The following is an 18,804-nucleotide window of genomic DNA, read 5'->3' as shown; positions in this document are numbered from 1 at the left end:
TCCTGCCCTCTCTGCAGTCTCTCTCTGTCTAACTCTGCTGTCCTGCCCTCTCTGCAGTCTCTCTCTGTCTAACTCTGCTGTCCTGCCCTCTCTGCAGTCTCTCTCTGTCTAACTGCTCCTGCCCTCTCTGCAGTCTCTCTCTGTCTAACTGCTTCCTGCCCTCTCTGCAGTCTCTCTCTGTCTAACTCTGCTGTCCTGCCCTCTCTGCAGTCTCTCTCTGTCTAACTCTGCTGTCCTGCCCTCTCTGCAGTCTCTCTCTGTCTAACTCTGCTGTCCTGCCCTCTCTGCAGTCTCTCTCTGTCTAACTCTGCTGTCCTGCCCTCTCTGCAGTCTCTCTCTGTCTAACTCTGCTGTCCTGCCCTCTCTGCAGTCTCTCTCTGTCTAACTCTGCTGTCCTGCCCTCTCTGCAGTCTCTCTCTGTCTAACTCTGCTGCTTTCCTCCTGCCCTCTCTGCAGTCTCTCTCTGTCTAACTCTGCTGTCCTGCCCTCTCTGCAGTCTCTCTCTGTCTAACTGCTTTCCTGCCCTCTCTGCAGTCTCTCTCTGTCTAACTCTGCTGTCCTGCCCTCTCTGCAGTCTCTCTCTGTCTAACTGCTGTCCTGCCCTCTCTGCAGTCTCTCTCTGTCTAACTCTGCTGTCCTGCCCTCTCTGCAGTCTCTCTCTGTCTAACTCTGCTGTCCTGCCCTCTCTGCAGTCTCTCTCTGTCTAACTCTGCTGTCCTGCCCTCTCTGCAGTCTCTCTCTGTCTAACTCTGCTGTCCTGCCCTCTCTGCAGTCTCTCTCTGTCTAACTCTGCTGTCCTGCCCTCTCTGCAGTCTCTCTCTGTCTAACTCTGCTGTCCTGCCCTCTCTGCAGCCCTCTCTGCAGTCTCTCTCTGTCTAACTCTGCTGTCCTGCCCTCTCTGCAGTCTCTCTCTGTCTAACTGCTGTCCTGTCCTGCAGTCCTCTCTGCTGTCCTCTGCAGTCTCTCTCTGTCTAACTGCTGTCCTGCCCTCTCTGCAGTCTATCTCTGTCTAACTGCTTTCCTGCCCTCTCTGCAGTCTCTCTCTATCTAACTCTGCTGTCCTGCCCTCTCTGCAGTCCTGCCCTCTCTGCAGTCTATCTCTGTCTAACTGCTGTCCTGCCCTCTCTGCAGTCTCTCTCTGTCTAACTCTCTGTCCTGTCTCTGCCCTCTCTGCAGTCTCTCTCTGTCTAACTCTGCTGTCCTGCCCTCTCTGCAGTCTCTCTCTGTCTAACTGCTGTCCTGCCCTCTCTGCAGTCTCTCTCTGTCTAACTCTGCTGTCCTGCCCTCTCTGCAGTCTCTCTCTGTCTAACTCTGCTGTTTTCCTGCCCTCTCTGCAGTCTCTCTCTGTCTAACTCTGCTGTCCTGCCCTCTCTGCAGTCTCTCTCTGTCTAACTGCTGTCCTGCCCTCTCTGCAGTCTCTCTCTATCTAACTGCTTTCCTGCCCTCTCTGCAGTCTCTCTCTGTCTAACTCTGCTGTCCTGCTGTCTCTCCTGCCCTCTGTCTGCAGTCTCTCTCTGTCTAACTCTGCTGTCCTGCCCTCTCTGCAGTCTCTCTCTGTCTAACTCTGCTGTCCTGCCCTCTCTGCAGTCTCTCTCTGTCTAACTAACTGCTGTCCTGCCCTCTCTGCAGTCTCTCTCTGTCTAACTCTGCTGTCCTGCCCTCTCTGCAGTCTCTCTCTGTCTAACTCTGCTGTCCTGCCCTCTCTGCAGTCTCTCTCTGTCTAACTCTGCTGTCCTGCCCTCTCTGCAGTCTCTCTCTGTCTAACTCTGCTGTCCTGCCCTCTCTGCAGTCTCTCTCTGTCTAACTGCTTTCCTGCCCTCTCTGCAGTCTCTCTCTGTCTAACTCTGCTGTCCTGCCCTCTCTGCAGTCTCTCTCTGTCTAACTCTGCTGTCCTGCCCTCTCTGCAGTCTCTCTCTGTCTGCTGCTTTCCTGCCCTCTCTGCAGTCTCTCTGTCTAACTCTGCTGTCCTGCCCTCTCTGCAGTCTCTCTCTGTCTAACTCTGCTGTCCTGCCCTCTCTGCAGTCTCTCTCTGTCTAACTGCTGTCCTGCCCTCTCTGCAGTCTCTCTCTATCTAACTCTGCTGTCCTGCCCTCTCTGCAGTCTCTCTCTGTCTAACTCTGCTGTCCTGCCCTCTCTGCAGTCTCTCTCTGTCTAACTCTGCTGTCTGCCCTCTCTGCAGTCTCTCTCTGTCTAACTGCTGTCCTGCCCTCTCTGCAGTCTCTCTCTGTCTAACTCTGCTGTCCTGCCCTCTCTGCAGTCTCTCTCTATCTAACTCTGCTGTCCTGCCCTCTCTGCAGTCTCTCTCTGTCTAACTGCTGTCCTGCCCTCTCTGCAGTCCTCTCTGTCTAACTCTGCTGTCCTGCCCTCTCTGCAGTCTCTCTCTGTCTAACTGTCCTGCCCTCTCTGCAGTCTCTCTCTGTCTGTCCTGTCTCTCTCTGTCTAACTCTGCTGTCCTGCCCTCTCTGCAGTCTCTCTCTGTCTAACTCTGCTGTCCTGCCCTCTCTGCAGTCTCTCTCTGTCTAACTCTGCTGTCCTGCCCTCTCTGCAGTCTCTCTCTGTCTAACTCTGCTGTCCTGCCCTCTCTGCAGTCTCTCTCTGTCTAACTGCTGTCCTGCCCTCTCTGCAGTCTCTCTCTGTCTAACTGCTGTCCTGCCCTCTCTGCAGTCTCTCTCTGTCTAACTCTGCTGTCCTGCCCTCTCTGCAGTCTCTCTCTGTCTAACTCTGTCTCTCTCTATCTAACTGCTTTCCTGCCCTCTCTGCAGTCTCTCTCTGTCTAACTCTGCTGTCCTGCCCTCTCTGCAGTCTCTCTCTATCTAACTCTGCTGTCCTGCCCTCTCTGCAGTCTCTCTCTGTCTAACTCTGCTGTCCTGCCCTCTCTGCAGTCTCTCTCTGTCTAACTCTGCTGTCCTGCCCTCTCTGCAGTCTCTCTCTGTCTAACTCTGCTGTCCTGCCCTCTCTGCAGTCTCTCTCTGTCTAACTCTGCTGTCCTGCCCTCTCTGCAGTCTCTCTCTGTCTAACTCTGCTGTCCTGCCCTCTCTGCAGTCTCTCTCTGTCTAACTCTGCTGTCCTGCCCTCTCTGCAGTCTCTCTCTGTCTAACTCTGCTGTCCTGCCCTCTCTGCAGTCTCTCTCTGTCTAACTCTGCTGTCCTGCCCTCTCTGCAGTCTCTCTCTGTCTAACTGCTGTCCTGCCCTCTCTGCAGTCTCTCTCTGTCTAACTCTGCTGTCCTGCCCTGCCCTCTCTGCAGTCTCTCTCTCTCTCTCTGTCTAACTGCTTTCCTGCCCTCTCTGCAGTCTCTCTCTGTCTAACTCTGCTGTCCTGCCCTCTCTGCAGTCTCTCTCTGTCTAACTCTGCTGTCCTGCCCTCTCTGCAGTCTCTCTCTCTAACTCTGCTGTCCTGCCCTCTCTGCAGTCTCTCTCTGTCTAACTGCTGTCCTGTCCTGCCTCTCTGTCTGCCCTCTCTGCAGTCTCTCTCTGTCTAACTCTGCTGTCCTGCCCTCTCTGCAGTCTCTCTCTGTCTAACTCTGCTGTCCTGCCCTCTCTGCAGTCTCTCTCTGTCTAACTGCTGTCCTGCCCTCTCTGCAGTCTCTCTCTGTCTAACTGCTTTCCTGCCCTCTCTGCAGTCTCTCTCTGTCTAACTCTGCTGTCCTGTCTCTGCCCTCTCTGTCTAACTCTGCTGTCCTGCCCTCTCTGCAGTCTAACTCTGTCTGCTGCTGTCCTGCCCTCTCTGCAGTCTCTCTCTGTCTAACTCTGCTGTCCTGCCCTCTCTGCAGTCTCTCTCTGTCTAACTCTGCTGTCCTGCCCTCTCTGCAGTCTCTCTCTGTCTAACTCTGCTGTCCTGCCCTCTCTGCAGTCTCTCTCTGTCTAACTCTGCTGTCCTGCCCTCTCTGCAGTCTCTCTCTGTCTAACTCTGCTGTCCTGCCCTCTCTGCAGTCTCTCTCTGTCTAACTCTGCTGTCCTGCCCTCTCTGCAGTCTCTCTCTGTCTAACTGCTGTCCTGCCCTCTCTGCAGTCTCTCTCTGTCTAACTCTGCTGTCCTGCCCTCTCTGCAGTCTCTCTCTGTCTAACTGCTGTCCTGCCCTCTCTGCAGTCTCTCTCTGTCTAACTCTGCTGTCCTGCCCTCTCTGCAGTCTCTCTCTGTCTAACTCTGCTGTCCTGCCCTCTCTGCAGTCCTCTCTGCAGTCTGCCCTCTCTGTCTAACTCTGCTGTCCTGCCCTCTCTGCAGTCTCTCTCTGTCTAACTCTGCTGTCCTGCCCTCTCTGCAGTCTCTCTCTATCTAACTGCTTTCCTGCCCTCTCTGCAGTCTCTCTCTGTCTAACTCTGCTGTCCTGCCCTCTCTGCAGTCTCTCTCTGTCTAACTCTGCTGTCCTGCCCTCTCTGCAGTCTCTCTCTGTCTAACTGCTGTCCTGCCCTCTCTGCAGTCTCTCTCTGTCTAACTCTGCTGTCCTGCCCTCTCTGCAGTCTCTCTCTGTCTAACTCTGCTGTCCTGCCCTCTCTGCAGTCTCTCTCTGTCTAACTCTGCTGTCCTGCCCTCTCTGCAGTCTCTCTCTGTCTAACTCTGCTGTCCTGCCCTCTCTGCAGTCTCTCTAACTCTCTAACTGCCCTCTCCTGTCCCTCTGTCCTGCCCTCTCTGCAGTCTCTCTCTGTCTAACTCTGCTGTCCTGCCCTCTCTGCAGTCTCTCTCTGTCTAACTCTGCTGTCCTGCCCTCTCTGCAGTCTCTCTCTGTCTAACTGCTGTCCTGCCCTCTCTGCAGTCTCTCTCTGTCTAACTGCTTCCTGCCCTCTCTGCAGTCTCTCTCTGTCTAACTCTGCTGTCCTGCCCTCTCTGCAGTCTCTCTCTGTCTAACTGCTGTCCTGCCCTCTCTGCAGTCTCTCTCTGTCTAACTCTGCTGTCCTGCCCTCTCTGCAGTCTCTCTCTGTCTAACTCTGCTGTCCTGCCCTCTCTGCAGTCTCTCTCTGTCTAACTCTGTCCTGCCCTCTCTGCAGTCTCTCTCTGTCTAACTCTGCTGTCCTGCCCTCTCTGCAGTCTCTCTCTGTCTAACTCTGCTGTCCTGCCCTCTCTGCAGTCTCTCTCTGTCTAACTGCTGTCCTGCCCTCTCTGCAGTCTCTCTCTATCTAACTGCTGTCCTGCCCTCTCTGCAGTCTCTCTCTGTCTAACTGCTGTCCTGCCCTCTCTGCAGTCTCTCTCTGCCCTCTCTGCAGTCTCTCTGTCTAACTCTGCTGTCCTGCCCTCTCTGCAGTCTCTCTGTCTAACTGCTTTCCTGCCCTCTCTGCAGTCTCTCTCTGTCTAACTCTGCTGTCCTGCCCTCTCTGCAGTCTCTCTCTGTCTAACTGCTGTCCTGCCCTCTCTGCAGTCTCTCTCTGTCTAACTCTGCTGTCCTGCCCTCTCTGCAGTCTCTCTCTGTCTAACTCTGCTGTCCTGCCCTCTCTGCAGTCTCTCTCTGTCTAACTCTGCTGTCCTGCCCTCTCTGCAGTCTCTCTCTGTCTAACTCTGCTGTCCTGCCCTCTCTGCAGTCTCTCTCTGTCTAACTCTGCTGTCCTGCCCTCTCTGCAGTCTCTCTCTGTCTAACTCTGCTGTCCTGCCCTCTCTGCAGTCTCTCTCTGTCTAACTGCTGTCCTGCCCTCTCTGCAGTCTCTCTCTGTCTAACTCTGCTGTCCTGCCCTCTCTGCAGTCTCTCTCTGTCTAACTCTGCTGTCCTGCCCTCTCTGCAGTCTCTCTGTCTAACTGCTGTCCTGCCCTCTCTGCAGTCTCTCTCTGTCTAACTGCTTTCCTGCCCTCTCTGCAGTCTCTCTCTGTCTAACTCTGCTGTCCTGCCCTCTCTGCAGTCTCTCTCTGTCTAACTGCTGTCCTGCCCTCTCTGCAGTCTCTCTCTGTCTAACTCTGCTGTCCTGCCCTCTCTGCAGTCTCTCTCTGTCTAACTCTGCTGTCCTGCCCTCTCTGCAGTCTCTCTCTGTCTAACTCTGCTGTCCTGCCCTCTCTGCAGTCTCTCTCTGTCTAACTCTGCTGTCCTGCCCTCTCTGCAGTCTCTCTCTGTCTAACTGCTTTCCTGCCCTCTCTGCAGTCTCTCTCTGTCTAACTCTGCTGTCCTGCCCTCTCTGCAGTCTCTCTCTGTCTAACTCTGCTGTCCTGCCCTCTCTGCAGTCTCTCTCTGTCTAACTGCTGTCCTGCCCTCTCTGCAGTCTCTCTCTGTCTAACTCTGCTGTCCTGCCCTCTCTGCAGTCTCTCTCTGTCTAACTGCTGTCCTGCCCTCTCTGCAGTCTCTCTCTGTCTAACTCTGCTGTCCTGCCCTCTCTGCAGTCTCTCTCTGTCTAACTCTGCTGTCCTGCCCTCTCTGCAGTCTCTCTCTGTCTAACTGCTGTCCTGCCCTCTCTGCAGTCTATCTCTGTCTAACTGCTGTCCTGCCCTCTCTGCAGTCTCTCTCTGTCTAACTCTGCTGTCCTGCCCTCTCTGCAGTCTCTCTCTGTCTAACTGCTTTCCTGCCCTCTCTGCAGTCTCTCTCTGTCTAACTCTGCTGTCCTGCCCTCTCTGCAGTCTCTCTCTGTCTAACTGCTGTCCTGCCCTCTCTGCAGTCTCTCTCTGTCTCTGCTGTCCTGCCCTCTCTGCAGTCTCTCTCTGTCTAACTGCTGTCCTGCCCTCTCTGCAGTCTCTCTCTGTCTAACTGCTGTCCTGCCCTCTCTGCAGTCTCTCTCTGTCTAACTGCTTTCCTGCCCTCTCTGCAGTCTCTCTCTGTCTAACTCTGCTGTCCTGCCCTCTCTGCAGTCTCTCTCTGTCTAACTGCTTTCCTGCCCTCTCTGCAGTCTCTCTCTGTCTAACTCTGCTGTCCTGCCCTCTCTGCAGTCTCTCTCTGTCTAACTGCTGTCCTGCCCTCTCTGCAGTCTCTCTCTGTCTAACTGCTGTCCTGCCCTCTCTGCAGTCTCTCTCTGTCTAACTCTGCTGTCCTGCCCTCTCTGCAGTCTCTCTCTGTCTAACTGCTGCTGTCCTGCCCTCTCTGCAGTCTCTCTCTGTCTAACTGCTGTCCTGCCCTCTCTGCAGTCTCTCTCTGTCTAACTCTGCTGTCCTGCCCTCTCTGCAGTCTCTCTCTGTCTAACTGCTGTCCTGCCCTCTCTGCAGTCTCTCTCTGTCTAACTCTGCTGTCCTGCCCTCTCTGCAGTCTCTCTCTGTCTAACTGCTGTCCTGCCCTCTCTGCAGTCTCTCTCTGTCTAACTGCTGTCCTGCCCTCTCTGCAGTCTCTCTCTGTCTAACTCTGCTGTCCTGCCCTCTCTGCAGTCTCTCTCTGTCTAACTCTGCTGTCCTGCCCTCTCTGCAGTCTCTCTCTGTCTAACTCTGCTGTCCTGCCCTCTCTGCAGTCTCTCTCTGTCTAACTCTGCTGTCCTGCCCTCTCTGCAGTCTCTCTCTGTCTAACTCTGCTGTCCTGCCCTCTCTGCAGTCTCTCTCTGTCTAACTCTGCTGTCCTGCCCTCTCTGCAGTCTCTCTCTGTCTAAGTCCTGCCCTCTCTGCAGTCTATCTCTGTCTAACTCTGCTGTCCTGCCCTCTCTGCAGTCTCTCTCTGTCTAACTCTGCTGTCCTGCCCTCTCTGCAGTCTCTCTCTGTCTAACTGCTGTCCTGCCCTCTCTGCAGTCTCTCTCTGTCTAACTCTGCTGTCCTGCCCTCTCTGCAGTCTCTCTCTGTCTAACTCTGCTGTCCTGCCCTCTCTGCAGTCTCTCTCTGTCTAACTCTGCTGTCCTGCCTCTCTGTCCTGTCTAACTGCTGTCCTCTCTGCAGTCTCTCTCTGTCTAACTCTGCTGTCCTGCCCTCTCTGCAGTCTCTCTCTGTCTAACTCTGCTGTCCTGCCCTCTCTGCAGTCTCTCTCTGTCTAACTCTGCTGTCCTGCCCTCTCTGCAGTCTCTCTCTGTCTAACTCTGCTGTCCTGCCCTCTCTGCAGTCTCTCTCTGTCTAACTGCTGTCCTGCCCTCTCTGCAGTCTCTCTCTGTCTAACTGCTGTCCTGCCCTCTCTGCAGTCTCTCTCTGTCTAACTCTGCTGTCCTGCCCTCTCTGCAGTCTCTCTCTGTCTAACTGCTGTCCTGCCCTCTCTGCAGTCTCTCTCTGTCTAACTGCTGTCCTGCCCTCTCTGCAGTCTCTCTCTGTCTAACTGCTGTCCTGCCCTCTCTGCAGTCTCTCTCTATCTAACTCTGCTGTCCTGCCCTCTCTGCAGTCTCTCTCTGTCTAACTGCTGTCCTGCCCTCTCTGCAGTCTCTCTCTATCTAACTCTGCTGTCCTGCCCCTCTCTGCAGTCTCTCTCTGTCTAACTGCTGTCCTGCCCTCTCTGCAGTCTCTCTCTATCTAACTCTGCTGTCCTGCCCTCTCTGCAGTCTCTCTCTGTCTAACTGCTGTCCTGCCCTCTCTGCAGTCTCTCTCTGTCTAACTCTGCTGTCCTGCCCTCTCTGCAGTCTCTCTCTGTCTAACTCTGCTGTCCTGCCCTCTCTGCAGTCTCTCTCTGTCTAACTCTGCTGTCCTGCCCTCTCTGCAGTCTCTCTCTGTCTAACTGCTGTCCTGCCCTCTCTGCAGTCTCTCTCTGTCTAACTCTGCTGTCCTGCCCTCTCTGCAGTCTCTCTCTGTCTAACTCTGCTGTCCTGCCCTCTCTGCAGTCTCTCTCTGTCTAACTCTGCTGTCCTGCCCTCTCTGCAGTCTCTCTCTGTCTAACTCTGCTGTCCTGCCCTCTCTGCAGTCTCTCTCTGTCTAACTCTGCTGTCCTGCCCTCTCTGCAGTCTCTCTCTGTCTAACTCTGCTGTCCTGCCCTCTCTGCAGTCTCTCTCTGTCTAACTCTGCTGTCCTGCCCTCTCTGCAGTCTCTCTCTGTCTAACTCTGCTGTCCTGCCCTCTCTGCAGTCTCTCTCTGTCTAACTGCTGTCCTGCCCTCTCTGCAGTCTCTCTGTCTAACTCTGCTGTCCTGCCCTCTGCAGTCTCTCTCTGTCTAACTCTGCTGTCCTGCCCTCTCTGCAGTCTCTCTCTGTCTAACTCTGCTGTCCTGCCCTCTCTGCAGTCTCTCTCTGTCTAACTCTGCTGTCCTGCCCTCTCTGCAGTCTCTCTCTGTCTAACTCTGCTGTCCTGCCCTCTCTGCAGTCTCTCTCTGTCTAACTCTGCTGTCCTGCCCTCTCTGCAGTCTCTCTCTGTCTAACTCTGCTGTCCTGCCCTCTCTGCAGTCTCTCTCTGTCTACCTGCTTTCTTGCCCTCTCTGCAGTCTCTCTCTGTCTAACTCTGCTGTCCTGCCCTCTCTGCAGTCTTTCTCTGTCTAACTCTGCTGTCCTGCCCTCTCTGCAGTCTCTCTCTGTCTAACTCTGCTGTCCTGCCCTCTCTGCAGTCTCTCTCTGTCTAACTGCTGTCCTGCCCTCTCTGCAGTCTCTCTCTGTCTAACTGCTGTCCTGCCCTCTCTGCAGTCTTTCTCTGTCTAACTCTGCTGTCCTGCCCTCTCTGCAGTCTCTCTCTGTCTAACTCTGTTTTCCTGCCCTCTCTGCAGTCTCTCTCTGTCTAACTCTGCTGTCCTGCCCTCTCTGCAGTCTTTCTCTGTCTAACTCTGCTGTCCTGCCCTCTCTGCAGTCTCTCTGTCTAACTGCTGTCCTTCCCTCTCTGCAGTCTCTCTCTGTCTAATTTGCCCTCTCTGCTGTCTCTCTGTCCAACTCGCCCTCTCTGCTGTCTCTCTGTCTAACTCTGCCTTCCTGCCCTCTCTGCAGTCTCTCTCTATCTAACTCTGCTGTCCTGCCCTCTCTGCAGTCTCTCTCTGTCTAACTCTGCTGTCCTGCCCTCTCTGCAGTCTCTCTCTGTCTAACTCTGCTGTCCTGCCCTCTCTGCAGTCTCTCTCTGTCTAACTCTGCTGTCCTGCCCTCTCTGCAGTCTCTCTCTGTTTAACTCGCCCTTTCTACAGTTTCTCTCTGTCTAACTTTGCTGTCCTGCCCACTTTGCAGTCTCTCTCTGTCTATCTCGTCCTCTCTGCAGTCTCTCTCTCTGTCTAACTTGTCCTCTCTGCAGTCTCTCTCTGTCTAACTCACCCTCTCTGCTGTCTCTCTGTCTAACTCGTCCTCTCTGCTGTCTCTTTTTCTCTCAATATCCCTTCCCAGTCTGTCTGTCTGTCTGTCTGTCTGTCTGTCTGTCTGTCTGTCTGTCTGTCTGTCTGTCTGTCTGTCTGTCTGTCTGTCTGTCTGTCTGTCTGTCCGTCCATCTCTCTCTCTGAATCTCTCTCAAACTCTCTCTCAATCTCTCTCTCAAGCTCTCTCTCTGTGTTCAAACACCTCCATTACACCTCCATCTTCCTCCATTACACTGTTTATACTTTTTTACCTCACATTCTCCTTCCGTTATAAATATGTATTTTTCACACTGATTCTCTTCATATGAAACACCCTATTTTCTCCTTTTCTCTCACCTTATAATGCCACACTCTGTTCTGTTTCTGAGGGAGAGAGGGAGGGATGGAGGGAGAGAGAGGGGGAGGGAGAGAGAGAGGGAGAGAGAGAGAGAGAGAGAGAGAGAGAGAGAGAGAGAGAGAGAGAGAGAGAAAACTAAGTAACACTGGACAACAAATAGAGATACGTGACCTATCCATGCTAATCAGTAACCTAAACAGATGTTTTAGATGGTCTTCATAAAGGAACATAGAGAGTTTAGTTAAAAGGCCAGATTGAATGAACAGAACCATATATAGTAAACCAATTAATCATACTTGGTGATTTTTCACACATAGAATATCTACATATTCTATAAATAGATAGTGTCAGAGATAGTCATGACACACACACACACACACACACACACACACACACACACACACACACACACACACACAGTGTTGCCATCTACTGACAAGGCATGCCCCACGGAATGGGTGGGTGGCTGACTCATGCTTCCACAGGTTGGAGGAGGGGTGACGAAGGGAGAGACAGGGGCTTGGAGAAAGACGTGTGGTGCGTGAGTCATCATAAATAAAACACGGTGAGACTAGACACACACACCCCATGTCCTCCTCCTCTCAACCCAACCACCATCATTCCTCTTTTTAGTCCACTTCCAGCCTGTCGGTGAAACGCTCAGTGACTCATACGTCAACCTGTACAATCACACTGCTGTCTGCTGGACACAATTAGATGCTCACCACGAAGACTATACTTACTCTGTCTGTCTGCACAGACACATGTTAATAGATACACGTGTGTGTGTGTGTGTGTGTGTGTGTGTGTGTGTGTGTGTGTGTGTGTGTGTGTGTGTGTGTGTGTTGTTAGAGGTGGAAGTAGAGCTGAAATAAAACATTATGTAACCTGGTTCACAGTCAGTGAGCTGCTCTGCACTAGCCCTGGGTTCCAATACTATTCCAAATCATTTCAAATACTTTATCTGTGGTTGATTGAGCTTGCCTGGCATCATGGAGCCCATAGAATGGTCCGAAAACGGCCAAACCCTACCCATATGGCGCTCTAGGCAGGCCAGAGCAAACGCTCAAAGTGTATGAGAGTTTGCCGGGAGATGGGAGGGAAAGGAAAGGAGGAAATAAGGTATATATTTTGGAAGTGAGGAGGGAGAAGGTCAGGGGGGGGGGGGGGCATAGAAGAAAGCTAGTGTAAAGCAACGGACAAAGAAGATATGAGAAAAGGGAGAAAGAGTGGGAGTGCTTCTACACCTGCATTGCTTGCTGTTTGGGGTTTTAGGCTGGGTTTCTGTACAGCACTTTGAGATATCAGCTGATGTAAGAAGGGCTTTATAAATACGTTTGATTTGATTTGAGTGCATAGAGGAGTTGTAATGAAACAACAAGGCTCCTTTTTCCTCACTAAATGTACAGTAACTTTTAGCAAGGGTCAATGACACTATCGTGATGGATGTCAAAAGCGTTTATAGTAATATTCTAACACTCGACCCTGCTAAACAAACACTGCTATTGTTCCAGTTTACACTTGTTTTAGCTCTTTCCAAAAAATCACTTCCCGGCAAAGCTTTTCTTCTACATTTTCTGCCCGAAAATGCTGTGGTTGACATTAGCGCATCCTCTTAAATCCTCCTTGTGACTTGAAAGGTGTCTAGATACAGTGGACAGGGATTCATTGACTTTGTTATTAGGGGATATCAACCCTTCTGTCTTTCCACAGTCCATAAATAATCATTATGTTGAACGATGTACCCTACACACAGGACACGTCGGACAGGTTGACCTGCTGCTTCTCTTACCATTTGCATAGCTGTATCCAATCAGCATCGCGAAGGGTTGCAATTCTTTAAGTTCTACCCAATGTTTTGCATCTGTAAACCATTTTACCTCGGGTTCATTTTGATCTGACTGACGGTGACCTTCATTAAGAACAGCCAGTGACACAATCACACACTCTTATGGTTGTCTATCTATGTAGACCTTTTCTGAGCTGTCACTGCAGTTACAGAACTTCATTTGTCCACAAATAACACAGACAGACAGACTTCCTGGTTTTCGGGCCTATCAGAGCAGGGCAGGGCTGTGATTGGCAGGGGGGGACAGTGATGGAGTCCTGCCCATTGTTTCCCTCCTAGCTAGCTGTAAGCCCAACAGCAGATGGTGCTTCCTGTTAGCCCAGGTCTCTTTCTTGATTGGCTGCTTCCCTGATTGCTGCTTTGCATATCACAAGATTAGTTCCTCAACAACAAACTTCCACTTATGAGGGGAGGGGAGGGGAGGGAGAGGAGAGACGAGCAGCATCACTCTGTTCTCTCTCTCTCTTCCCTCTCCCTCTCCATCCCTCTCCTCCGTTTGCCAAGAATAGCTGGTGGGCAGATGCAGATTGAATTACATGCATCTTTTACCCACCACACAGCACACACTCCGCTAACTAGCATCAACCTACATGTCATTTCTAATTGACACACAGCTTGTTGTGCGTTGTATGTGTAATTACTCATTCACTGGGGGGAATGTCATTGTGGTTTACCGCTAAGCCACACACACGCACACACACACACACACACACACACACACACACACACACACACACACACACACACACACACCTGTGTCCCTTTCTCCTGTTTTCTAACACATGCTTAACATGATCTCTCATTGTTACAGGTCCCTTCCCCTGTGTCTCTCTCTCACTAACGATGGGCTGACTAATAAAGATATCATTTTGTTGTGTGTGTTTAAAAAAAAAAAAAACGAATCTAATGTGTTTATCTTGTTGATGTTGTACAAAGCATTGTGGGAACTGTAGTTTACATATAGGGATAAGGAAGGAGTGTGTCAGTGTTTGTGTGAAAAAATGTAGCACGCTACTCATGGGTCACAACAGGGGGTTGTTGTCGATTTTGGATGAATTCTGCGTTTTGTTTTGGTTTCGACGAGGCCCACTCCTCCCCTTTTGTACCCCTCTGCCCGACGTTCCTTTTTTTGGGTTGTGAGGGGAGAAGGGGGGAGTAAGGGTGGGAGATGTTTTTCTAACGACAGATACTCATTCTCTAATCCTCCTTTCATAGATTTTTACTATGGTTCCCTGAAGCCATAAACACAACTTGAACACAAGTAACAAAACATGGGTTCCGGAAGGGCAGCGCAACCGATAAACCACTAGTAAACAACTATCTATCTGTTTCTCCCGGGTGACAAGGCGTGATTGAGTCTTCAGATTGGAGGTCGTTCTTTTATCTTGACAGAAGCGGTTGTTGCCTTTTCTAATAATGAGTCTGTCTGTTTTTAGAAAGAGACAGAAAAGACTTGCTGAACTTTCTCTTTTTTTTGCTCTTTCTTCTTTTCACTTTTTCTTTGCGTTTTTTTTGCCAGTAATCTTTTTTGAATTTTCTCTTTTCTCTTTTTCCCCCCCTTTTTTTCTTGCACCCTATAGGTCCGCTCACAAAAAAACACCATGAGTCTACAATGAACAGACCGAGAGATGAAGGTATTTTTCGTTGCATGTTTTTCCTTTTTTTCTTGTTTTTAAAAGTATTTTTGGGGGGGACATATAGAGAGACATAAGTAAAACAGACATCTATTAGCTATGCGGTACACGATATATGTGTTTAAATATAGACAATGTGTTGGCGTTTGTGTCTGTGTTGATTGAGTATCATCGTATTCATTTTGAATTCATAGAACCAATAGCTTATTCACTGAGAGAAAGCATTAGCTTAATAGCAGTTTGATGATGACAGTCCTTGGCTAACCTCATCACCAGGTTCAATTGCTATCGCATACAGCGAGAAAGAGCCGGCTGGTGGGCAAGATTAGACTAATATAATAGTTATGAAATCAACATTGTGTCATCTCTATAGAGTTCATTTCATATACAAAAAAACCTCTCAGACACATTGCCTGACTGACTGACTAGACAGGGAGTTTGACGACCTGGAATATGGCCTCTATATAACATTTTTCTTTCCCCATTGTTGTTCCTCCCACAACATGAATTAAAGTTAATGTTAATGTGATGCAGCCGAATAGCTATTGAGATAATACTCACGGTGGGGATAGATGTACCTAGCTTCAAAAGTCAAGGTTAGGGGAGCCTGAGCCAGATAGAGAAAGAGAGGGCAAAATTGAGAGAGAGAGATAGATAGATAGAAAGAAAGAAAGAAAGAAAGAAAGAAAGAAAGAAAGAAAGAAAGAAAGAAAGAAAGAAAGAAAGAAAGAAAGAAAGAAAGAAAGAAAGAAAAAGTGAGACATTTAGATTTTTTTTAAAGAAATACATTATTCTCCTTTTTATCAGAATGAAGGCCTCTTCCTTTGTGTTTTCTCAACATAAACAGACACAACAACACTATTAGCTGCCCCCATCTTGCCTCTTGGAGTCATTTCTTGACCAATAGAAAATGGCTGTTGTCGATATGATGCACATCATTTTCTTATGTTTCAGCTCTTTTTTTGAGTGTACAAAAATTCATATTTTTCTCTTGGGTGTTCTTTTGATATTTAATGGGTATTTTCTTAGGTGAAAGGTGTGCAGAGTTGGGGTCAAGATAATATGGAGTCTCTCTTTGCTCGAACACATTGACAAAGGTTGTGAAATGGCTATCAGTGGGGCCAACTACAGATTGGCTTCATGAAATGAACGTTTTACAATAGATCATGTTTCTGAAAACAGAATACCTGTCCCTAACCTCATAACGTCACTGAATTTTCCAAATGTCAAATACTAATTCATACCTCTGTTTACTAGACCTCCACCCATGTCACCTTTCAAAAACCGGACTCCTAAGTCCTCAATACAGGAAGGACTTAATACTAACTCCTGAAGCTTATTCAGGAGGGTGTCACTTCTGTTTACAAAGTTTCAGATAGAAATGTCATGTGTCGAGCTGAAAATCCACCTTATTTTGCTAGAGACTCATGTCGGACAGAGGACTTAAAACACAATACATCTCGAGAGAGAGAAAGAGCGAGAATACATTTCTATGTAAATATTGTTCGACGTTGTGACCTCGTGAATAAGGCCCTGGGTCCGTCCCAATAAAATCTTCTTTCTCCTGAAGTGTTCACTTGTTCACTAATTCCCAAAAATCTTAAAGCATTGGATTGTTAAGGTGTGTGCTAGGGGGCGTTTCCACCAGATTTCTTATGCCAGTCATTCCTTTCAAATTAGTAAAGAGACGTGAACAAGTGTACACTTTGGGACGTAGAAGAGATAATTGGAACATAGCCCAAGTATTACTGTAACATCTACTTCCTGCCTCTGACTTCCTGTCACGACTAGAGGCATTGTCACGGTGCTATTTGGCTGTTGTTGCTTTGGCCTGATAGTGAATTCCATCACGATACATATCACTTGAGTGGACCCTTAGTCTTACAATAGTCCAATTGAGTTTTTCTGTATAACACAGACATTTTATTGAACACTTTCAATGCTTTGGATGAAAAAAACATTTCTGATTTTAATGAGTGAACAGAAAGCATTCAGTAGTCATTCAAGAAATCATATTCAAGCCAAAGAAAAGAAGAAACATGTTGTCAAGGACAACTGCAAGTCCTTGACTAGCACTTCGTAATGCTTTCTCCTAGGTTCAGGTGTTGTGAAGGTAAGGAGGTTATTTGGCTGTAGCAATGTTCTATACTGACCCCATATAAAAAGATTGATTGATCTCTGAGGATAGGAGTGTGTGTGTGTGTATGTGTGTGTGTGTGTGTGTGTGTGTGTGTGTGTGTGTCACTGTCCCGCTCTCTCACACCCCTCCGTCAAATTTTATCAAAAAGGACTGAGGCCCACCTGAGCCCCTAGAACATGATCACACACACACACACACACACACACACACACACACACACACACACACAGACACACTTTGCACTCACATTTACTTCACCTCTACGTTTATCTCTGCTTTATCATAGACCTGTCGATTACACTGAACAAAAATACAAATGCAACATGCAACAATTTCTAAGATTTTACTGAGTTACACTTCATATAAAGAAATAGTTCAATTTAAATAAATGCATTAGGTACTAATCTATGGATTTCACATGACTGGGAATACAGATATGCATCTGTTGGTCACATATACTTTAAGAGAAAGATAGAGGTGTGGATCAGAAAACCAGTCAGTATCTGGTGTGACCACCATTTGTCTCATGCAGCGCGACACATCCCCTTCGGATAGAGTTGATTAGGCTGTTGATTGTGGCCTGTGGAATGTTGTCCCACTCCTCTCCAATTGCTGTGAGAAGTTGCTGGATATTCGTGGGAGGTGGAACACACTGTCGTACAAGTCGACCCAGAGCACCCCAAACGTGATCAATGGGTGACATGTCTGGTGAGTATGCAGGCCATGGAAGGATTGGGTCATTTTCAGCTTCCAGGAATTGTGTACAGATTCTTGCAACATGGGGCCATGCATTATCATGCTGATACATGAGATGATGGCGGCGGATGAATGTCACGACAATGGGACTCAGGATCTCATCAAGGTATCTCTGTGCATTCAAGTTGTCATCGATAAAATGCAATTGTGTTTGTTGTCTGTAGCTTTTGCCCACCCATACCATAACCCCACCGCCACCATGGTGAACCCCTGGCCCACACGATGCCGGGCCATCGAAGGTGAGCACTGAAGTCAGTTACAATGCCGACGCCATCAGGTTAAGGCCTTGGTGAGAACGACGAACACACAGATGAGCTTCCCTGAAACGGTTTCTGACAGTTTGTACAGAAATTCTTCAGTTTTGCAAACGGACGATCCTGCAAGGGAAGATGCCAGATGTGGAGGTCCTGGGCTGGCATAGTTACACGTGGTCTGCGGTTGTGAGGCCGGTTGGACGTACTGCCAAATTCTCGAAAATAACGTTTTAGGTGGCTTATGGTAGAGAAATTAACATTCAATTATCTGGCAACAGCTCTGGTGGACATTCCTGCAGTCAGCATGTCAATTGCATAATCTGAGACATAGGTGGCATTGTGTTGTGTGACAAAACGGCACATTTTAGAATGGCCTTTTATTGTCCCCAGCACAAGGTGCACCTGTGTAATGATCATGCTGTTTAATCAGTTTATTGATATTCCACACCTGTCAGGTGGATGGATTATCTTGTCAAAGGAGAAATGCTCAGTAACAGGGATGTAAACACATTTGTGCTCATCATTTGAAAGAAATACGCTTTTTGTGCATATGGCACATTTGTGGGATCTTTTATTTCAGCTCATGAAACAGAGGACCAATGCTGCGTTTATATTTGTGTCCAGTGTAGTTGCTCCAAGGACATGTTGGTAAACCTAGAAAAAAAAACAAATCTAACATTTATCACGAAATACCAAGAAATGTTTTCAATATTTGACCAAGAAACTTTACAAATTTGTTCAAACGTTTTGAAAAATTGATAGAATCAATGCAATAAAACCATGCGAAAACAACTCTATTTATATGCAGCACAGTGCAACAGAAAGACTCTTTTTCCCCGGAAAGCGGTGTCCTCGACCTTACATGTGAAGTACTTAAACAGGACAATAAAAACATGTTACCTAAACTACAGCCAGACTATACAGGATGTCTGATTTGAGAAAAATAGCATTAATATGTCACATCTGTCTTTTGTATGTGTGGAATAGGACAAATACACTATATATACAAAAGTATGTGGACACCCCTTCAAATTAGTGCAATCAGCTATTTCAGTCACACCCGTTGCTGACATGTGTATAAAATTGAGCACACATCCATGCAATCTCCATAGGAGGACATTGGCAGTAAAACGGCCTTACCGAGAGCTTAGTGACTTTCAACGTGCCATCGTCTTAGGATGTCACCTTTCCAACAAGTCCGCCCTGCTAGAGTCAACTATAAGGGCTGTTATTGTGAAGTGGAAATGTCTAGGAGCAACAACGGATCAGCCGTGAAGTGGTAGGCCACACAAGCTCACAGAATGGATCCACAGAGTGCTAAAGGGTGTAGCAAGTCAAGATTGTCTGTCCTCGGTTGCAACACTCACTACCGAGTTCCAAACTGCCCCTGGAAGCATTGTCAGCACAAGAAGTGTTCGTCGGGAGCTTCATGAAAAGGCCTGCTCGGCCATGGAAGATCACCATGTACAATGCCAAGCGTCGGATGGAGTGGTGTAAAGCTCGCCGCCATTGGACTCGAATCTGGGTTTGGCGGATGCCAGGAGAACACTACCTGCATAGTGCCAATTGTAAAGTTTGGTGGAGGAATAATGGTCTGGGGCTGTTTTTCGTGGTTCGGTCTTGGCCCCTTAGTTCCACTGAAGGGAAATCTTAACACTACAGCATATAATGACATTCCCGACGATTATGTGCTTCCAACTTTGGGGCAACAGTTTGGGGAAGGCCCTTTCCTGTTGCAACATGACAATGCACCTGTGCACAAAGCGAGGTCCATACAG

The 18,804-nt window shown here is 49.0% G+C and overlaps 1 protein-coding gene across 1 annotated transcript in view; it reads left to right on the top strand.

Annotated features, from left to right (window-relative positions):
* The window catches only part of LOC115139063 (neuroligin-2-like), a 344,275-nt gene that overhangs the window by 165,060 nt on the left and 160,411 nt on the right, over window positions 1-18,804 (top strand). Inside the window, exon 3 of the mRNA XM_065025419.1 lies at window positions 13,823-13,876. Coding sequence (XP_064881491.1) covers window positions 13,823-13,876 — 54 coding nt within the window. The remainder of the gene's footprint in view (window positions 1-13,822; window positions 13,877-18,804) is intronic.

The sequence above is a fragment of the Oncorhynchus nerka genome, linkage group LG12 (genome assembly GCF_034236695.1).
Source record: "Oncorhynchus nerka isolate Pitt River linkage group LG12, Oner_Uvic_2.0, whole genome shotgun sequence".
NCBI lineage: Eukaryota > Metazoa > Chordata > Actinopteri > Salmoniformes > Salmonidae > Oncorhynchus > Oncorhynchus nerka.
This window is presented reverse-complemented; position numbering and strand designations above follow the sequence as displayed.